The following is a 15,890-nucleotide window of genomic DNA, read 5'->3' as shown; positions in this document are numbered from 1 at the left end:
TGATCTGTGAACATGGCAGGGGGAGCCATCTCTCTCCAAGCCTGAGTGGGTTTGGGGTTCAGCTGGCATAGGGTCTGGTCCAGGTGCACTGACCTGAAGATGAGGAGAGCACAGGCCCTTAATGTGGCCTGTGCTTACTACAACCAGAGAACACCTGAGCTTTCCCCAAAAGCTGACGAAGCCCTTGTTTTTCCTTGGAAGTCACGTACCACCCTTCCCTCCCCCTCAGTACAAAAAGCCACAGAACAGAGAAAGTTTCAAACCAGGGAGACTTTAATAGCTGTGAAGCACTGCTCTTTCAGATGGGGGTGCTGAGCAGGCCAGTAACCCCATCCTCCACCCCCTGCCCCTGAGAAGAGGCTGGGCTGGGCCAGAGGCCAATCCATGGAGGAAAGGCCACCAGCACCCATCAGGCTTCCCATTGCCACCCTGAGGCCTGCCCAGGCTGGGCTGCCAGCACTGTCCACAGGCCTTAGCCAGCCAGGGCCCTCAGGGAAGCAACCCAGCTCGCATCTGGAAGGCCAGGCCGTCCCCTCGGGTGGCTTGCTGGGGAAAAAAGCACACAGGAGGAGGGGGACATCACAAACAGAGCTGGGGGTGGAGGGCAGGCAGAGGGGCCACACCCACCTTGTTGATCTCTCTGTGCCGATCTTTGGTTACGATTTCCTCTAGGACCTCGCCATCTCCCTTAATAAGCCTGAGGGTGGGAGGGTCTCCATTCAGCAAAGAATAGGCAGGTCCCCTAATGCCAGAGCAGCAAAACCAGAAGCAGCTGGCATAGGGGTCCCAGGGTTCCCGCCTGCTCTATCATCTTTGGGCATGGATGAAAACAGCCGAGGTGGGCTCTGCCTTGCCAGCCTCAGCCTGGCCAACAACAGCCCTTTTAAGAGCGTTCTCCAGGCCCTTCCAGCCTCTGCAACTGTTTACTCTGGGCAACGGGGAAGTAGGGCTGAGACACACCTCACAAGTGTCTTTTTGCCAACACTTGGCTTTTTTCAAGCAGCAGCAACCCCGCCCCGGCCCGGCTACTCCTGAAAGCACACATCTGAGGCCAACACTGCCAGACCCCAAGGTGTTAGCTCAGACCAAGGGCTCCCCACCTGGTGCGTCCCGTCTCGGGGTCCACCACCTTGCGGATGACACTCTGCCGGGCATCCCACTCCTCCTTGGTCATGGGCTTCATGGCCTGGATTCGGGACTTCTGCTCATCTGTCAGGACTGGAAGGGAAGATGGAGGTGGTGGCCAGGCCTCCAGGAGGGACCTTCTCCCTCTCAGGCTCTGGGCTGTACTGTACCTGGGCCATCCTCTTCCTCCCCAGCTGATCGGTGCCACTGGTCAAGTGAGGGACCCGGCAGAGCCTCCACCTGCTGTGCTTCCGCCTTCTCCTTGCCCTTCTTCTTCAGCTTCTTCCTCCTCTTCTTCTTCTTCTTCTTCCTCTTCTTGTCCTTGTGCTTCCCCCGCTTCTTCCGGCCACCACTGGAGGAAGAGGAGGAGGACGAGGAGGAAGAAGAGCTAGAAGAACTGGAAGAAGAGGAGGAGGAGCTGGATCGTGGTCTCCTCCGGGCCTTGTGCTTGCTTCTCTCTGTGATGCAGGGAGAAGGTGAGGCTGGAAGGCTGGGAGGGGAAGAAGTAAACCTTCGTCCCCTGCTCTGGCCTGGGGCAGGCAGTCTACAGGGTGAGCACCTCCTGCGGGGCTTTCCAGAGCAGAGATGGAGCTTCCTGGAGGAGTCCCTTCCCGGCTCCCGGGGCGCCTGGCCCTCACATCTCAGACCTGGCTGCACAGAGGCAAGACTGAGAGGCCCCGATCCCGGCTCGCCCCGACTTCCCCGGGAAGTGGCCACGCCTCCTCTCCCCGATGCCGGTGGTCCTCACCCTCCGCCCCAAGGGCCGCGCTGCCCTTGCGACCTTGGGATTCGGAGGCCGAGCAGTTCCTTGAGGCATCCTTCCTGCTCTTCTTCTTTCTCTTTTCCGACCCCCGCCCCCGGGACCGGCTGCGACTCCTCGAGCGCTTGCGGGAGCCCACGTGAGCCATGGCGCTACGGGCTGGCGACGGGAAGAACGCGCTTGAGCCAGGGCCCAGCAGGCCAACCGCGGGCGGGCTCTAGCGGTGGCTCTAGCGGGGCCGGGACCTCGCGGCGCCGGGTACCCGTCACCACCCTGGGAAAATGCGCGACCCTCACCCACCCCCACCGCTGGGGACCCCGGCTTCTCCGCCGACTCCAGTCCCCGCAGCGGCGCCTATTAAGGGCCCGCCCCCGCCCGGGCGCCCCACGCCTCCGCACCCGGCTCGGGGCCCGTGGGAACTGGCCGCCATCCGCCGCAAGTGGCGTCTGGGGCGCCTTCCCGCGCGCTCCTACCCACCAGCCCCGCGCCCCTCGCGGCCTCGCTGCCTCAAGGAGGCCCCCTTAGCTGTTCCACTCCCACCTCGGCCACCCTGCGGGCCGTACCGCCCGCCCCGCGTCTTCTGGAGAGGAAGCGGCGGCGAGAAGGCTTCCGGCCGGGGCGCTGCGCGGGAGGCTGTCCGGCCGGGAAGCGCGGCGTCACTCCCTTTCGTTCTGACGCCCCAGGTTCCCTTTCGGGCGTGCCCACCTGCTGCAGAGGCGAGCGTGGTCACCGGGGCGAGGCCGTGCTCTGCAGCCTGTCGCCGGCCCTCGAGCTCCGCAGCCCCTCACGTCTGTCTCTGCCGAAGCTTAGCCCACTTCCAAGGCTGTCCTCTCGACACGCGCCCGCAGCACTCGCGTCCCCGGTGCCCTGGGAAGAAGTCGACCCTTGCGCGCGCCGCCCTCCTCCCCCGCTGGTCCTGTCCTCTCCATCAAACTGCGAGCTCTGAGCTGAGGCGCCCTAGTCTTTCCGACGTACCCACCCAGTGATTCAGGGATCGCAAACTCGTGTCCGTAGGGGCCAGAGAGATCTTGGTCGTGAGCCGCGGGCATGGACCCCAGGCGCGTCCGGAGGGAAGCCGGGATTCCGCTCCGTCTGATCCGTGCAACATGGCAAGGGGCTAGCGCCCCACCTTCCCAGGGAGACCGAACTCAAGACTGCAGTATGGAAGCCCCTTGGTTTTCAAATGTGCAACCCAAAGCGTCGCTGTGGCTTCATCCGATCTCGGGCCCCCAAGGTGTAACTCTTTCAAAGTGGCAGCTGCAAACACAGAGGGCTCTTTGCAAAGCACTTTATTAACGTCTGCGCATTTGACTCTCAGAACAGCTCTAGGAGGTAGGTGCTCTCCACATGAGGAAACCAAGGCACCAAAAGGTGAAGGCTCACTCAAAGCCACACAAAGTGTGTAAGTGGCATAAGCAGAATGGGAACCTGGGCAGCCTGGCTCCCGGCCCTGCCATTCACCCCTCTGCCATCTAGAAGATGCTACTAGTGATCCACCCGAGTCCACTGGGGGTGATGCCTCTGCTGCCAAGAATTCACAACTGTGCTGTCTCTGGAGGCTTCCCTTGGCCACTGGAAGCCACCCTGCCCTGGAGATAAGTGTCTGGGAAGTTACTCATCCCTCCCTCACCCAGGAGCCACTAACCAATGCTGTGGGCACACTGCAGTACTGTGGGCTCTATCTGAAGCTCCCCGAGGGCCCAGCTGAGGCTGGACTTCCTCTGAAGCCACTTCCTTGCCCAGCTGCTCCCTGCCCTCCCCTGCTTTCCTCACTCCCTCACTGAAGCCTCATTCCAGACTCCACTTCCAACAAACCTGAACTAAAGCAGCCTGTTGACCCAGAGGATAACCCAGAATCTGGCACATCCTTGAACCAAGAAGTGCAGTAGGCTGCAGGGAGTTAATTTCTGCCGCCAGCCCGTGACAGAGCCCTCACCTGCCCTGCCACCCCCACACTGGGTCCAAGTAGGCTCAGGTGAGTGCACACACATCCACTGTGGCAGGCTCCTCTCGGGTGAAGCCATCACCGAAGCCCTCGTCGTCCACCAGATCAGGCGCACGGCAGCACATAGGACAGAGGCGGTTCCGCACAGCAGAGGCACGGAGCCAGATGATGAGGTTCCAGCGCTCTCCAGTGGCCAAGGGCCGGGCCCCGTGCAGCTGGCCACCCCGGTGCAGGATGCCCTGGCCTACCACGTGCTCCACCTCCAGGGGCTCTGTCAGGGCTGTGGGTGCCTGCAGATGGCATGGTTCAGGCCTGGGCCCTCACACTGCCCCAGGCCCTACCCCATGGGACACACACTCACCTGGAAGAGGCCCCCGAAATACAGGGCACCCCCTGTGAAGACCTTGCCCAGGGCCACATTGAGGGTGAGCTCGGCATTATCATAGTGGCAGCCCAGCTCGAGATCCTGGCCCAGTGCGTATTTGACCACAAAAGCCCGGTGGCTGTCGAGCTGGCCCCCGCCACAGTCAGGGTACAGCAGGGCCATCAGCGGCTGCAGGAAGCGCTCCCGCAGTGGGGTCACCAGCGGCTCGTCCAGCCCGAGCTCGTGCAGCAGCACCTGGGAGGGGATTCCTGGGGTCAGGAAAACTGGGAGGCTGCAACCCTGGGGTTCTGCTCTGCCTCAATCCCACTGTAACCTTATTTCGCAGCCTGGGCAGGCAGCCCATCTGTAGCACCTAACACACTGCCTCCTGACCGCAGCTGCCCCTCCTCTGGCCCGCTGGCCAGGCCTCACCCACCCCGTAGTTGTTCATGGTGTTGGGCCTCCCCTTGGGCATGTCAGACTGCTCGAAGTGCTCCAGCTCCTCCAGTAGGGCCTGGCAGAAGGGCGCTGTGAACACTGGCACCCGGTAGATGCGCTTCTCCTCTGTGGATGGAGGGACGGTCTGTTGGCCTGAATGCTGCCATGGGCTGGCCAGGCCTGGGCCTCAGTCTTCCTGTGAGCCGTGTGAGTCTGGGCGTCTGTTCACTGCCCACAGCCTCAGTTTCATCACCTGTGCCATGGGGATGAGGCTCTCGCTTCTCAGGGCTGTTGTGATTACTAAAGGAAGTAAGGTGAGGAACAGGGGAGGCCGACTCCCACGCCCTGCACTCATGCCTGCAACCTCTCCCCAGACTCCACAAGTGTCCACAGGGCTGGCCCCCAGAGCACTCAGATGGGTCCTGAGGTCCAGAGAGCAGAAGGCCAGTGACAGCCAAGTTGGGACCACAGAGCCAACTTCAGGCTCTCTCTGTACTTCCTTTCACCTGATGAGCCACCAACATCTGTACCCCACTCAGAAGTGGCTCTGGCAATCTGTTCCCCAGCAGGAAGGCCAGGAGGGGCTGCTCTCTCTTGCTGGGCCCTGGGAGAAGAAGCCAGGCTGAGAATGGAAACTAAACATTTTCTTGGCAGATGCACCAATTCCCAGGGATGCAGGGCTAGTGTGCCCCTCACGGGGCCACCTCACAGCCTGGGCCCTGCACCAGCCAAACAGCCTCAGCACGGTCTCAGCTGCCAGGGCATACAAGGCAATGAGGAAGGCACCCCTAGGCTGGGAGGGGGAGTTCATTCCACCCATGCCCTCAACAAAGCACAGGCTCCATGACGGGAAACTTGTATCTGTCTCCCACAGGATCCCCTAGCCCAGGGTATCAGTGCTAATAAGAATAGTGTGGGTCCTGTGGTAGGTACTCTATGCAGATTAACTCACTTGATCGTCACAGTGCGTTAAGAGAAGGGGTTACTGTTGCTCCCATTTTACAGATGAGGAAACTGAGTCACAGAGGTTAAACAACATGCAAGCCTCCCTTGCCCAGTATTTGTTGTTGGGCTTAGCCAATAGGGGAGCCCAGCAGAAAATCTGAATGTAAGAGGAGAAATAGGAAATTTCTTGCCCTCGCTGGAGTTTGGCATGGCTGTAGACCTCTGCCCAGAGCCACAGCTCCAGGTGGTAGCTGCTCCTTCCTGTTGCCAGCTCTGGGGGTGGGGCTTAGCCATTCCTTACTGGTCCCTTCTTTAAGATCTTGGATCAGCCCTGTTGGAGTGTGCCAGCTGTCCTGCCCATGACACAAATACCCACTATTTGCTGGATGAGCACATGAAGGAAGGCATGAAGGAAGGAATGAAGATACCAGGCTCATGGCAGGTACTGAATGAATGAATGAATGCAGATGTCCTTCTCCTGGCAGGTTGGTCCCACTGACCCTTCCAGCTCCTGCTGGTTCAGTTTTTGGAGGCGGAGATGGTGGCTGGAGGGACCCCCATCTCCCACACCTAGGTTTTCCAGGCCACCATCCCCCGGTCCTGCCAGGTCTCAGGGTTAGGACCTCACCAGATACTGTCTCCAGCCGCTGGAGAAGGCCCTTGAGGTCTGCGCCTGGGGATGCGCTGTACTCAGCCACAGCTAGAAACTCGGGAGCCAGAGCTGCATCCTGGGAGCAGAACATACCAGCTGTGGGGCAGGCAGCCCCGCAGCCCCGGATGCTACCTCCTCCTTCCAGTACCCAGACTTCAAGCACCCTGCCTGGCTGGTACCTGCAGTGAGTCATACACCTCAGGCCGTGCCACACGGTAGGAACTTGCAATGAGGGCTTTCCTAGCAGCTGACTCCAGCCCCAGCCGCCGCCGCCGCTCCACCTCCTGCTCAAGCTGGGGTGGCACAGGGTTGTTATCAGGTGGGGCCTCCCATCCTCCTGAGGCCACTGTACAGATGAAGATACTGAAGCCCAGGAATGCCAGACAGGGCCCAGCCTGGAAGCCAGGTCTAACCTAAACTCCTGAATCTATCTGGGTGGATTGCAAGTTGCAGACTGTTAGCTGAAGGGGACTTCTAGGAGACCCGTCCTGTTTCAGGCTGCCCCAACCTGAGCCTGGCTGGGATAAGAACCCCTGGATGTACCTCAACCAGCTGGGCCCACATAGGGGAGGGAAATGGTCATGGCCAAGTTCTGTGTTCCCAAGGCTGCTGAGAACTCTGCTGGGAAGCTTCCCACCACTGACTCCAGGGGAAGGAGAAGGAGGGAGCAAAGCAGCAGCCCTGGCACCAGTCTTCGGGGTATGTGGGAGTGTGAGGAGCCCAGGGGCCTGGAAGCCCTGGCTGGGTTCGCATCTGCTCCTGCTGTAAGAGCTTGGGCAAGGGATTCCTCTTTAAGCCTCAGCTTCTCCATCCAAAATGAGGGTGGTGCTTGTGCTTATCTCAAAGAGCTGTTCGGAGGGGCATGACTAGGCAACTTAACATTTCCCCTTCTCTCTCCTGCTGCCAAGACCCAGGTGTGGAGGAGCGAGTGGGGACAGGAAGGAGGAAAGTGAGGGCCTAAGTGATCCTTCAGGGGTCACGGACTGAGGCTAGAAGACCCCTCAAGCTGCTAACACAAATCTAACGAGGAGCTGCTGCGCAGGGGCAGGGGCCGGCACCTCAGCTAACAGCTGCTGGAAGTCCGTGGTGCTGACACAGCCTCGGCTGCGCAGGATCTGGAAGCAGAAAGAACACTGAGCATGACTGTGTGACCCTAGGAAGCCCCTTCACTCTCTAAGCCTCAGTTTCCCCTGCTTAAAATGGGGAGAGGAGCCCTGACGTCAAAGGATCATGGCGAGGATAAACTGCGGAACCTCGTTAAGCTCAGGGCAGGGCTCGGGCTGGTATTGCTATGAGGCGGCGTGCTGAGCCCGGCCCTGTCCCAAGCACCCTTTCCTTCCTCACGACCTCGCAGGGAAGTGAGAAAACTGAGGCACAGAGAGGCCGTCATTCTTGTATTTGAGGATGCGGTGCGCGCCGTGCGCAAAGCAAACGACCCTGGGGACGGACCGCCCTCCTCCACTGCCTCTCTCTGCCCACTGCTCCGCAGGGGCGACAGCGGCCACTCACCGGGCCGTAGTCCCGGCGCAGCTGCTGCTCGCCCCGAAAGCGCACGTGCAACCCATAGCGCGCCACGTACAAGTTCTCGGTGCAGAAACAGGCGCAGCGGCAGAAGCGCCGCGGAGCCCCCGCCGTCGCCATAGTGGAGCGCCCGCGGCCCTCCGGGCTGCCTTAGGGGCACTTCCGGGCACGCCTCCAACTGCGGGAGGCGCGGAACTGGAGGCCAAGGGGCCGCTCTATGTTCCAAAGGGCGGAAAAGAACGAAGGCGCACCTCGCCAGGAAACGGTCTGCGGACAGAGATGCTCCCGAGCCAGGGTGGGAACGGCGGCCTCCTGGTTCAGTCTCCCAGTTTTTCCACCACGAGGCAGGGACTAAGGGCCCCACTTTACAGACAGCTGAAATGGGTCACGCCTTCACAGGACGGGAAGAAGGAGGGACTCGGAACCCCGAGGCCTTTGACTTAAACGCCAGCCCCTCTTCTGCTCGGAGGTCGTGGAGAAGCAGCCGAGCCCACGAGGAAGGCTGAGACAGTTTAAACAGCTCAGAGGTCCCGCCGCTGCTTCAACCATCCTGCCCTGTGCGTTTGAGTTTGGATGTGGCATTTACCCCGGGTCCCTGCCTGGCGCTTCCGGTCCCTTCGTCACAGTCTCTTGGTTTACCTCAGATTGCCCCGTGAGTGTCTCCGCTAAAACGCCCCAACTCGCGCTACTTCCGGTGGTAGTCCCATAGGACGCGGGCGAGCGGGGTTCTCATTGCGGCCAACAAATGACCGAGCCTACTCTCTCCCCGGACCTTTGCTCAAGGATGGACCACCCACCCTACCTCCTTGCATCCCAGCAGCAGCAAACCTTTGAGCTAGGTGCCATTATAGTTCCCCACTGTGTTGCAGATGGGGAAACTGAGACCCAGAGAGGCACAGGGACCCGCCGCAGGTCACACATCCACAAAGGGACAAATACAGGGTTTGAACCGAACAGCCTGCCCTCTTGCGTTCCCCAGTTCATCACCACAGGGCTTCTGGGAGTGGTGGGGTTATGCGGGATTTGGGGTTTTGTTGTGCTTGTTGGCATTTTCTCACGGACTCTGCTGGAATACAGCTGGGCCTCCTGAAGCTACGAGGCTTCCCCCAGAAGGAGATTCACCCGTCAGCGACCTTCATCGACCTCAGGGGCCAGCTCCCCAGCCCAGCACTGCCCGCCTGAGAAGGTGTTTAAAGTTTTACGGTCGTCTCGATTGCCCAGTGATGGTGAGAGGCCCTGCTATCTAGGGAAGGATCCATTTCCCAGCTCAACGCTCATGACCCCACAACTGCCCTTTTTCCCCAGGAGGCCCAGGGCAGGTTAGCTCCCCATCCATCCACCAGGCAAGCCTGGCACGTACAGCACCCCACCCCACCCTACCCTCACTCGCTCTCCCTTTGCAGCAGTTTGCAAGATGAGCGTGTTCTGCTTATCAGTTATTTATTTATTTATTTATTGAGATGGCATTTCACCCAGCCTGGACTACAGTGGCGAAATCTCAGCTCATGGCAACCTCTCCCTCCCGGGTTCAAGCCATTCTCCTGCCTCAGTCTCCTGAGTAGCTGGGATTATAGGCATGCGCCACCACACCCAGCTAATTTTTGTATTTTTAGTAGAGCCGGGGTTTCTCCATGTTGGCCAGGCTGGTCTAGAACTGAGACCACCGAGCCCAGCCTGCTTATCAGTTTAGACTGGCCCTCTCCATGGACCCCCTCCTCCTTGCAGATACTCTAGGATCAGTCACCAAAGGGAGCAGCAGCAAGAAGAATATTTACCAGCAACCACTGAATCAACATGTGCTGCCAGCCAGCACTGACATATATCTTTGTTGACTGTTTAAGATACTATTATCCCCATTTTACAGACAAGGAAGCTGAGGCTCGTTGGGTACAGGAACCTATTTAGAGTCATAAACCTAGTGAGTAGCAGAACCAGAATTAGAACGCTCCAGAATTAAGAGTATCCTCATTCCAGAGTGGTATGTATATGTATATGTGAATATGTGTACAGGAATGTGCAATCATGTATATGTATGTATATATATACACATATTTTAAAAATTGACATAGAGGCCAGGCGTGGTGGCTCATGCTTGTAATCCCAGCACTTTGGGAGGCTGAGGCCAGCAGATCACCTGAGATCAGGAGTTCAAGACCAGCCTGGGCAACATGCTGGAAACCCCATGCCTACTAAAAATACAACAAAATTATCCGCTCAGGCTGGAGTGCAGTGGCAAGATCTTGGCTCACCGCAACCTCTGCCTCCCAAATTCAAGCGATTCTCCTGCCTCAGCCCCCCGAGTAGCTGGGACTACAGGCATGCATCACCACCCCAGCTAATTTTTGTATTTTTAGTAGAGATGAGCCACCCTCCTCAGCCTCCCAAAGTGCTGGGATTTACGGTGTGGGGCACTGTGCCTGGCCTGAACATTCTTTTTTATTATCATAACATGTACATAACAAAATTTAGCATTTTAAGCACTTTTAATAGATTTTCTTCTTTTTTTTTTTTTTTTTTAGATCAGTTTAGGTTCACAGCAAAATTGAGTGGCAAGTGCAGACAGTTCTCATAACCCCCTGTCCCCAATAGCACACACAGCTTCCCCCACCATCGTCATCCCACACCAGCCAGTATATTTGTTGTGGTCAATGAAACCACACTGAGACTTCATTGTCATTCAAAGTTGGTAGGTTACATTAGGATTCGTATATTCTATAGTTTTTTGGCCAGGCGGGGTGTCTCACACCTGTAATCCCAGCACTTTGGGAGGTCGAGGTGGGCAGATTACTTGAGCCCAGGAGTTTGAGACCAGCCTGGTCAACATGACAAAATCCTGTATCTACAAAAAATACGAAAATTAGCTGGGTATGGTAGCGTACCTGTGATCCCAGCTACTCAGGAGGCTGAAGTAGGAGCATCACTTGAACCGGGGAAGCAGAGGTTGCATGAGCTGAGATAGCGCCACTGCATCCCAGCCTGGGTGACAGAGCAAGACCCTGTCTCAAAAGAATCATATAAATTAAATAAATAAACACATTCTATAGAGCTGTTTGAGATGGAGTCCCACTCTGTCACCTAGGCTGGGCTACAGTGGCATGATCTCGGCTCACTGCATCCTCCACCTCCCGAGTTCAAGCGATTCTCCTGCCTCAGCCTTCTGAGTAGCTGGGCTTACCGGCATGCGCCACCACACCTGGCTAATTTTAAAATTATTTTTGGTAGAGACAGGGTTTCATTATGTTGGCCAGACTGGTCTTGAACTCCTGACCTCAGGTGATCCACCTACCTTGACCTCCCAAAACGCTGGGATTATGGGTGTGAGCTACTGCGCCCAGCCTATTCTATTGCTTTTGACGAATGTAAATGGCATGCATCTATCATTGTCATATAGAATAGTTTCACTGCCCTAAAAACCCTCTGTGCTCTGCCTACTCACCCCTTCCTCTTCACTAACCCTTGGCAAACACTGATCTTTGTACTGTCTCCACAGTTTTGCCTTTTCCACGTTGTCACATCGTAGGAATCATATAGTATAGAGCTTTTTCAGATTGGCCTCCTTCACTTAGGAATGTGTATTTAAGGTTCTTCCTGCCTTTTCCTGGTTTAATAGCTCATTTCATTTTAGCACTGAATAATATTCTGTTGTCTGGTTGTACCACAGTGTATACATCCACCTGTTGAAAGACATCATAGTTGCTTCCAAGTTTAGGCAATTACGAATAAAGTTTTATTTTATTTTTGTTTATTTCTTTAATTGACATCACTTTACATGCTCATGGGGTACATACTGATGTTTCAATACAAATAATGCGTAGTGATCAGATCAGGGTCATGAGCACATATATCATCTCAAACATCTATCATTTCTTTGTGTTGGGAACATTCAATAGAATAAAGCTTCTAGGCTGGGCATGGTGGCTCATGCCTGTAATCCCAGCACTTTGGAAGGCCAAGCCAGGTGGATCACCTGAGGTCAGGAGTTCGAGACCAGCCTGGCCAACATGGTGAAGCTCTGTCTCTACTAAAAATACAAAAATTAGCCAGGCATGGTGGCGCGCCCCTGTAATCCCAGCTACTCAGGAGGCTGAGGCAGAAGAATCACTTAACTGGGGAGGTGGAGGTGGCAGTGAGCTGAGTTTGTGCCACTGCACCTCAGCCTGGGAGACAGAGAGAGACTCCCATCTCAAAAGTAATAATAATAATAAAGCTTCTATAATCATCTGTGAACAGGTGTTTCTATAGACAATTTTTCACTTCCTCTGGGTAAATATCAAGGAGTGTGATTGCTTGATCATGTAGTAAGAGCAAACTGCCTTCCTACTTAGCTGCACGGTTTTGCATTCCCAGCAGCAATGAATGAGAGTTCCCGTTCCACATCGTGGACAGCATTTGGTGTTGTCAGTGTTCCAGATTTTGGCTATTCTAGTATGTGCGTATTGACATCACATTGCTGTTTTAATTTGCATTTTCTTGATGGCATATGGCATGGAGTGTTTTTTCTTTCTTTCTTTTCTTTTTTTTTTTTTTTTTTTGAGACAGTGTCTCTATCACCCAGGAGTTCAGTGGTATGATCACAGCTCACTGCAGCCTCAATATCCCAGGTTCAAGCAGTCCTCCCACCTCAGCCTCAGCCTCCTGAATAGCTAGGACTACAGGCATATGCCATCACACCCAGCTAATTTTTTAAACTTTTTGTAGCAACGGGGTCCCACTATGTTGCCCTGGCTGGGCTCAAGTGATCCTCCCACCTTGGCCTCCCAAAGTGCTGGGATTACAGACATGAGCTACATTGCCTGGCCTTCTTTGTGTAATAATAGCTTTATTGAGATATACTTTACAGACCGTACAATTCACCCAATTAAAGTGTACAATTCAACGGTTTTTAGTATATTCACAGAATTGTGCAACCATCAACACAATCAACTTTTAGAACATTCCTTACCCAAAAGAACACGGTGCCCATTAGCAGTCACTCATACAATCTTTCTTAGTCCCAACTCACTGGAGCCAGTTTCTGTGACTAGGCTAGAGATGGAATGGGACCGCTCAGGCCACTTGGCTGCCACACAACAGGGGCGGAGGTGGAAAGGATGCTGGGAAGGCAGTGACCGGGGCCCCCTCACCTGTGCCCCACCTGTTTCACCCTCCCCTTGTCACAAGGCCGATAGCCTCCTGCAGTGCACCTGACATTGCAACTTACCTCCCTGCCTCACCAAGCTCTCATTCTAAGGTTGTTTCAAGTGCAAAGAGAGTGGGCCAGATATGTGAAAGGGATGCAGTGGCCAGGATCTGAGAAGCCCATCCTTGGCAGAGGTGACAGGCTATGCAAAGGTGCAGCTCATGCCTGTAATCCCAGCACTGTGGGAGGCCAAGGCAGGTGGATAACCAGAGGTCAGGAGTTCGAGACCAGCCTGGCCAACATAGTGAAACCCCATTTCTACTAAAAGTACAAAAATCAGCCGGGCATGTTGGTGACACTTGTAATCCCAGCTACTTGGGAGACTGAGATGGGAGGTTTGCTTGGACCCGGGAGGTGGAAGTTGCAGTGAGTCGAGATTGTGCCACTGCACTCCAGCCTGGGTGTCAGAGTGAGACTCCATCGCAAAAAAAAAAAAAAAAAAAAAAAAAAAAATGGTACAGAGAAATGAGAAACTGGAGAGCTTGCAAACTTGATCACTGGAAAGCAACATCCATGTGAAAAAATGGCATGTGATGAGGCCAGCTTGTTTCTGTCTGTTTCACATTTCTGACAACTCCTGTTTTTTGCTATACTATGCTAATAGGTACATAAAGATTCAGTCATACCATCTCTCCTAAAAATAATCCTTGTTCTCCTTTACTGAAAGTTTATCATGTGCCAGGGGCTGCCTTCACTGGCTTTGTCACATTTTACCTTTACAATACCTGATACAGTTGGTGTCTTTATTACCCCATTTTTCTGTTGAGAAAATGGGCTCAGATAGGCAAAGTCACCTCTCTAAGGTCACACAGCGTAAATGACAGAGCCCAGCTCTGAGTGACTGCTGCTTTTTGGACAGTCCATCCAAGATATCCTCTTTAAGTACAATTAGATTTGCCTTTGTTTTTGCACAAACAGTAACATGGTTCAACTTCATTCTCTCCTTGGTTTTTACTCAATACATTTAGGAGGTCATTCCATGCCTTTATATAACTTAGTGTCTTCTTTTTTTTTTTTTTTTCTGCTAGAGAGTATTCTGTTGAACAGGTGTTCTCTAATTATTTGGCCAGTTCCCTATGGAAGGGTATTTAGGTTATTTCCAGACTTTTGCTACTGTAGTAACTACCTTTAAACTCGTACCTTAGCTTCCCTGCAGAAGTCTATCTGTAGAGGAAATTCCTTCCAGGTCAAAAAAACAGAGTGTTTTAAGTTCTGAACAAATTCCTCTCCAAAGCAGCTGTCCCACCATGTAGCAGAGGACCCGTTCCCAATTCAGAGAGTGCACTAAAAAGCCTCTGTTTCGGTCTGGGCACATGTGACTCACACCTGTAATCCCAGCACTTTGAGACAGAGGAGGGCACATCACTTGAGGTCAGGAGTTTGAGACCAGCCTGGCCAACATGGCAAAACGCTGTCTCTACTAAAAATACAAAAATTAGCTAGACATGGTGGTGGCCACCTGTAATCCCAGCTACTCTGGAGGCTGAGGCAGGAGAATCACTTGAAGCTGGGAGATGGAGACTGCAGTGAGCTGAGAACTCACCACTGCACTCCATCCTGGGCTACAGAATGAGACCCTGTCTCAGGAAAAAAAAAAAAAAAAAAAGCCTCTGATTGATCCAGAGATGTGAGCAGTTCTCACCCCACCTGCTGCCCTTCTCGGTCATAAGTCCACTCTTCCAACCACTTCCCATGATTCAAGCCACATGGACCCTTTTCTGGTCCACAGGTGGCCAAGTTGGTTCCCATCTCAGAGCCTTTGAACTTGCAGGCCTTAGTGTCCTCGGATGTTCTTCCCCCAGATCTCCCCATGGCTCACGCCTTCTCACCTTTCACTTACACAGTTTTATTTAAATTTTATAGCACTCAGTCCTTGAATGGTCTTATGCACTTGCTTGCTGATGTTCTTCTGTCCCCTTCATGCCATGAAGGCTGGGAGTTTTCTGTCTTTTCACACACTGCTGTGTTCCCAGCACCTGGCAGTCACTGAGGACATATCACTGCCTCCCCTCTCCAATGCCCCGGTTCCCCAATTCTCCGTGAAATATATTCCTTTCCAATGTATCTGATTTGCTTATATGTGTTGTCTCACCACCCTCACTAGAATGTCAGCTCCAGAAGGGCAGTGATCTTGTTTTGTTAATTGTTTAATCTTGAATGCTTAAAAGGGCATATGGCACACTGTAGGCACTGGATACATATTTGTTGGGTGAATGAATGAAAGAATGAGTGAATGAGGCCCGGCACGGTGGCTCACACCTGTAATCCCAGCACTTTGGGAGGCCGAGGCGGGCGAATCACCAGAGGTCAGGAGTTTGAGACCAGCCCAGCAAACATGGCAAAACCCCATCTCTATTAAAAATACAAAAATTAGCCAAGTGTGGTGGTGCGCACCTGTAATCCCAGCTACTTGGGAGGCTGAGGCAGGAGAATCGCTTGAACCCAGGAGGCAGAGGCTTCAGTGAGCCCACTGCACTCCAGCCTGGGCGACAGAAAGACTCCGTCTCAAAAAAAAAAAAGGAAAAGAATGAGTGTGAATGAATGAGGATTATAACCCACCCTCCTGGACTGGCTGTCCCTCCAGGGAAAAAGATCGGTTAAAAAGCGGGCTTCCTTCAGGTGAGACCATTTCCGTCCCCTCAGGATGTGCTGTGGCCCCCAGGTGAGAAGCACGCTGTTTGGAGGGCCAGGCCGGCCAGTTATGGGCTGAGTTTGCCCCAGGTGTGCAGGCGGCCAGCTCTGGCCCCGCCCCGCCCCGCCCCGCCCCGAGGAGGCCCCACTCCACTCTCCCTCCCAATTCCCATGGTTCGCCAACCCGGAGGCTTCGCCAGCCCCTTTCCCCGGAGCCCCGTCCCGTCCAGAAGAGCCCGCCCACTCCTCCTGAGGCTCCGCCCCTCCCGGGAGGACCCGCCGGTCCCTGCCCCAGGATTCACGCCCCCTCCAGGAGGTCCCGCCCCCTCT

General features: G+C 54.7%; 2 protein-coding genes across 5 annotated transcripts; both read right to left on the bottom strand.

Annotated features, from left to right (window-relative positions):
* Window positions 1-252: 252 nt before the first annotated feature.
* ARL6IP4 (ADP ribosylation factor like GTPase 6 interacting protein 4) lies at window positions 253-3,137 on the bottom strand. Its single transcript, XM_032243253.1, is given in 7 exon segments — window positions 253-546; window positions 628-697; window positions 1,101-1,218; window positions 1,296-1,583; window positions 1,874-2,044; window positions 2,426-2,613; window positions 2,645-3,137. Coding segments are annotated over 7 exon segments (1,182 nt in total). The 5' UTR covers window positions 2,935-3,137; the 3' UTR covers window positions 253-489.
* Window positions 3,138-3,161: 24 nt separating this feature from the next.
* OGFOD2 (2-oxoglutarate and iron dependent oxygenase domain containing 2) lies at window positions 3,162-7,966 on the bottom strand. Of its 4 annotated transcripts, none has more exons than XM_032243285.1 (7): window positions 7,739-7,788; window positions 7,288-7,344; window positions 6,409-6,575; window positions 6,206-6,305; window positions 4,631-4,758; window positions 4,192-4,449; window positions 3,162-4,120 (listed from the first exon to the last, which is right to left on the bottom strand). In XM_032243285.1, the coding sequence occupies exons 5-7, from the start codon at window positions 4,667-4,669 to the stop codon at window positions 3,857-3,859; spliced, it is 561 nt and encodes a 186-aa protein (XP_032099176.1). In that variant the 5' UTR covers window positions 4,670-4,758; window positions 6,206-6,305; window positions 6,409-6,575; window positions 7,288-7,344; window positions 7,739-7,788; the 3' UTR covers window positions 3,162-3,856. The 4 variants fall into 4 exon arrangements, with proteins under 4 accessions (XP_032099176.1, XP_032099167.1, XP_032099185.1 ...); XM_032243267.1 differs by having other exon boundaries at window positions 3,754-4,120; window positions 6,409-6,522; window positions 7,739-7,966; XM_032243276.1 differs by lacking the exon at window positions 6,409-6,575 and having other exon boundaries at window positions 7,739-7,966.
* Between the last annotated feature and the right edge of the window lie 7,924 nt (window positions 7,967-15,890).

This window comes from Sapajus apella, unplaced genomic scaffold (genome assembly GCF_009761245.1).
Source record: "Sapajus apella isolate SASKATOON/1434 unplaced genomic scaffold, GSC_monkey_1.0 scaffold2, whole genome shotgun sequence".
NCBI lineage: Eukaryota > Metazoa > Chordata > Mammalia > Primates > Cebidae > Sapajus > Sapajus apella.
Note: the sequence above shows the minus strand (reverse complement) of the source record. Positions and strands in the feature narration are given on the sequence as shown.

What these genes read in the sequence shown, in the direction of transcription:
- OGFOD2 (XM_032243267.1), bottom strand. Translation starts at nt 7,870, where the DNA reads ATGGCGACGGCGGGGGCTCCGCGGCGCTTCTGCCGCTGCGCCTGTTTC. An exon ending in GCGGCTGGAGACAGTATCTG is followed by an intron (nt 4,759 to 6,205) that starts GTGAGGTCCTAA and finishes CTCCATCCACAG; the next exon opens with AGGAGAAGCGCATCTACCGG. An exon ending in ATTTCGGGGGCCTCTTCCAG is followed by an intron (nt 4,121 to 4,191) that starts GTGAGTGTGTGT and finishes TGCCATCTGCAG; the next exon opens with GCACCCACAGCCCTGACAGA.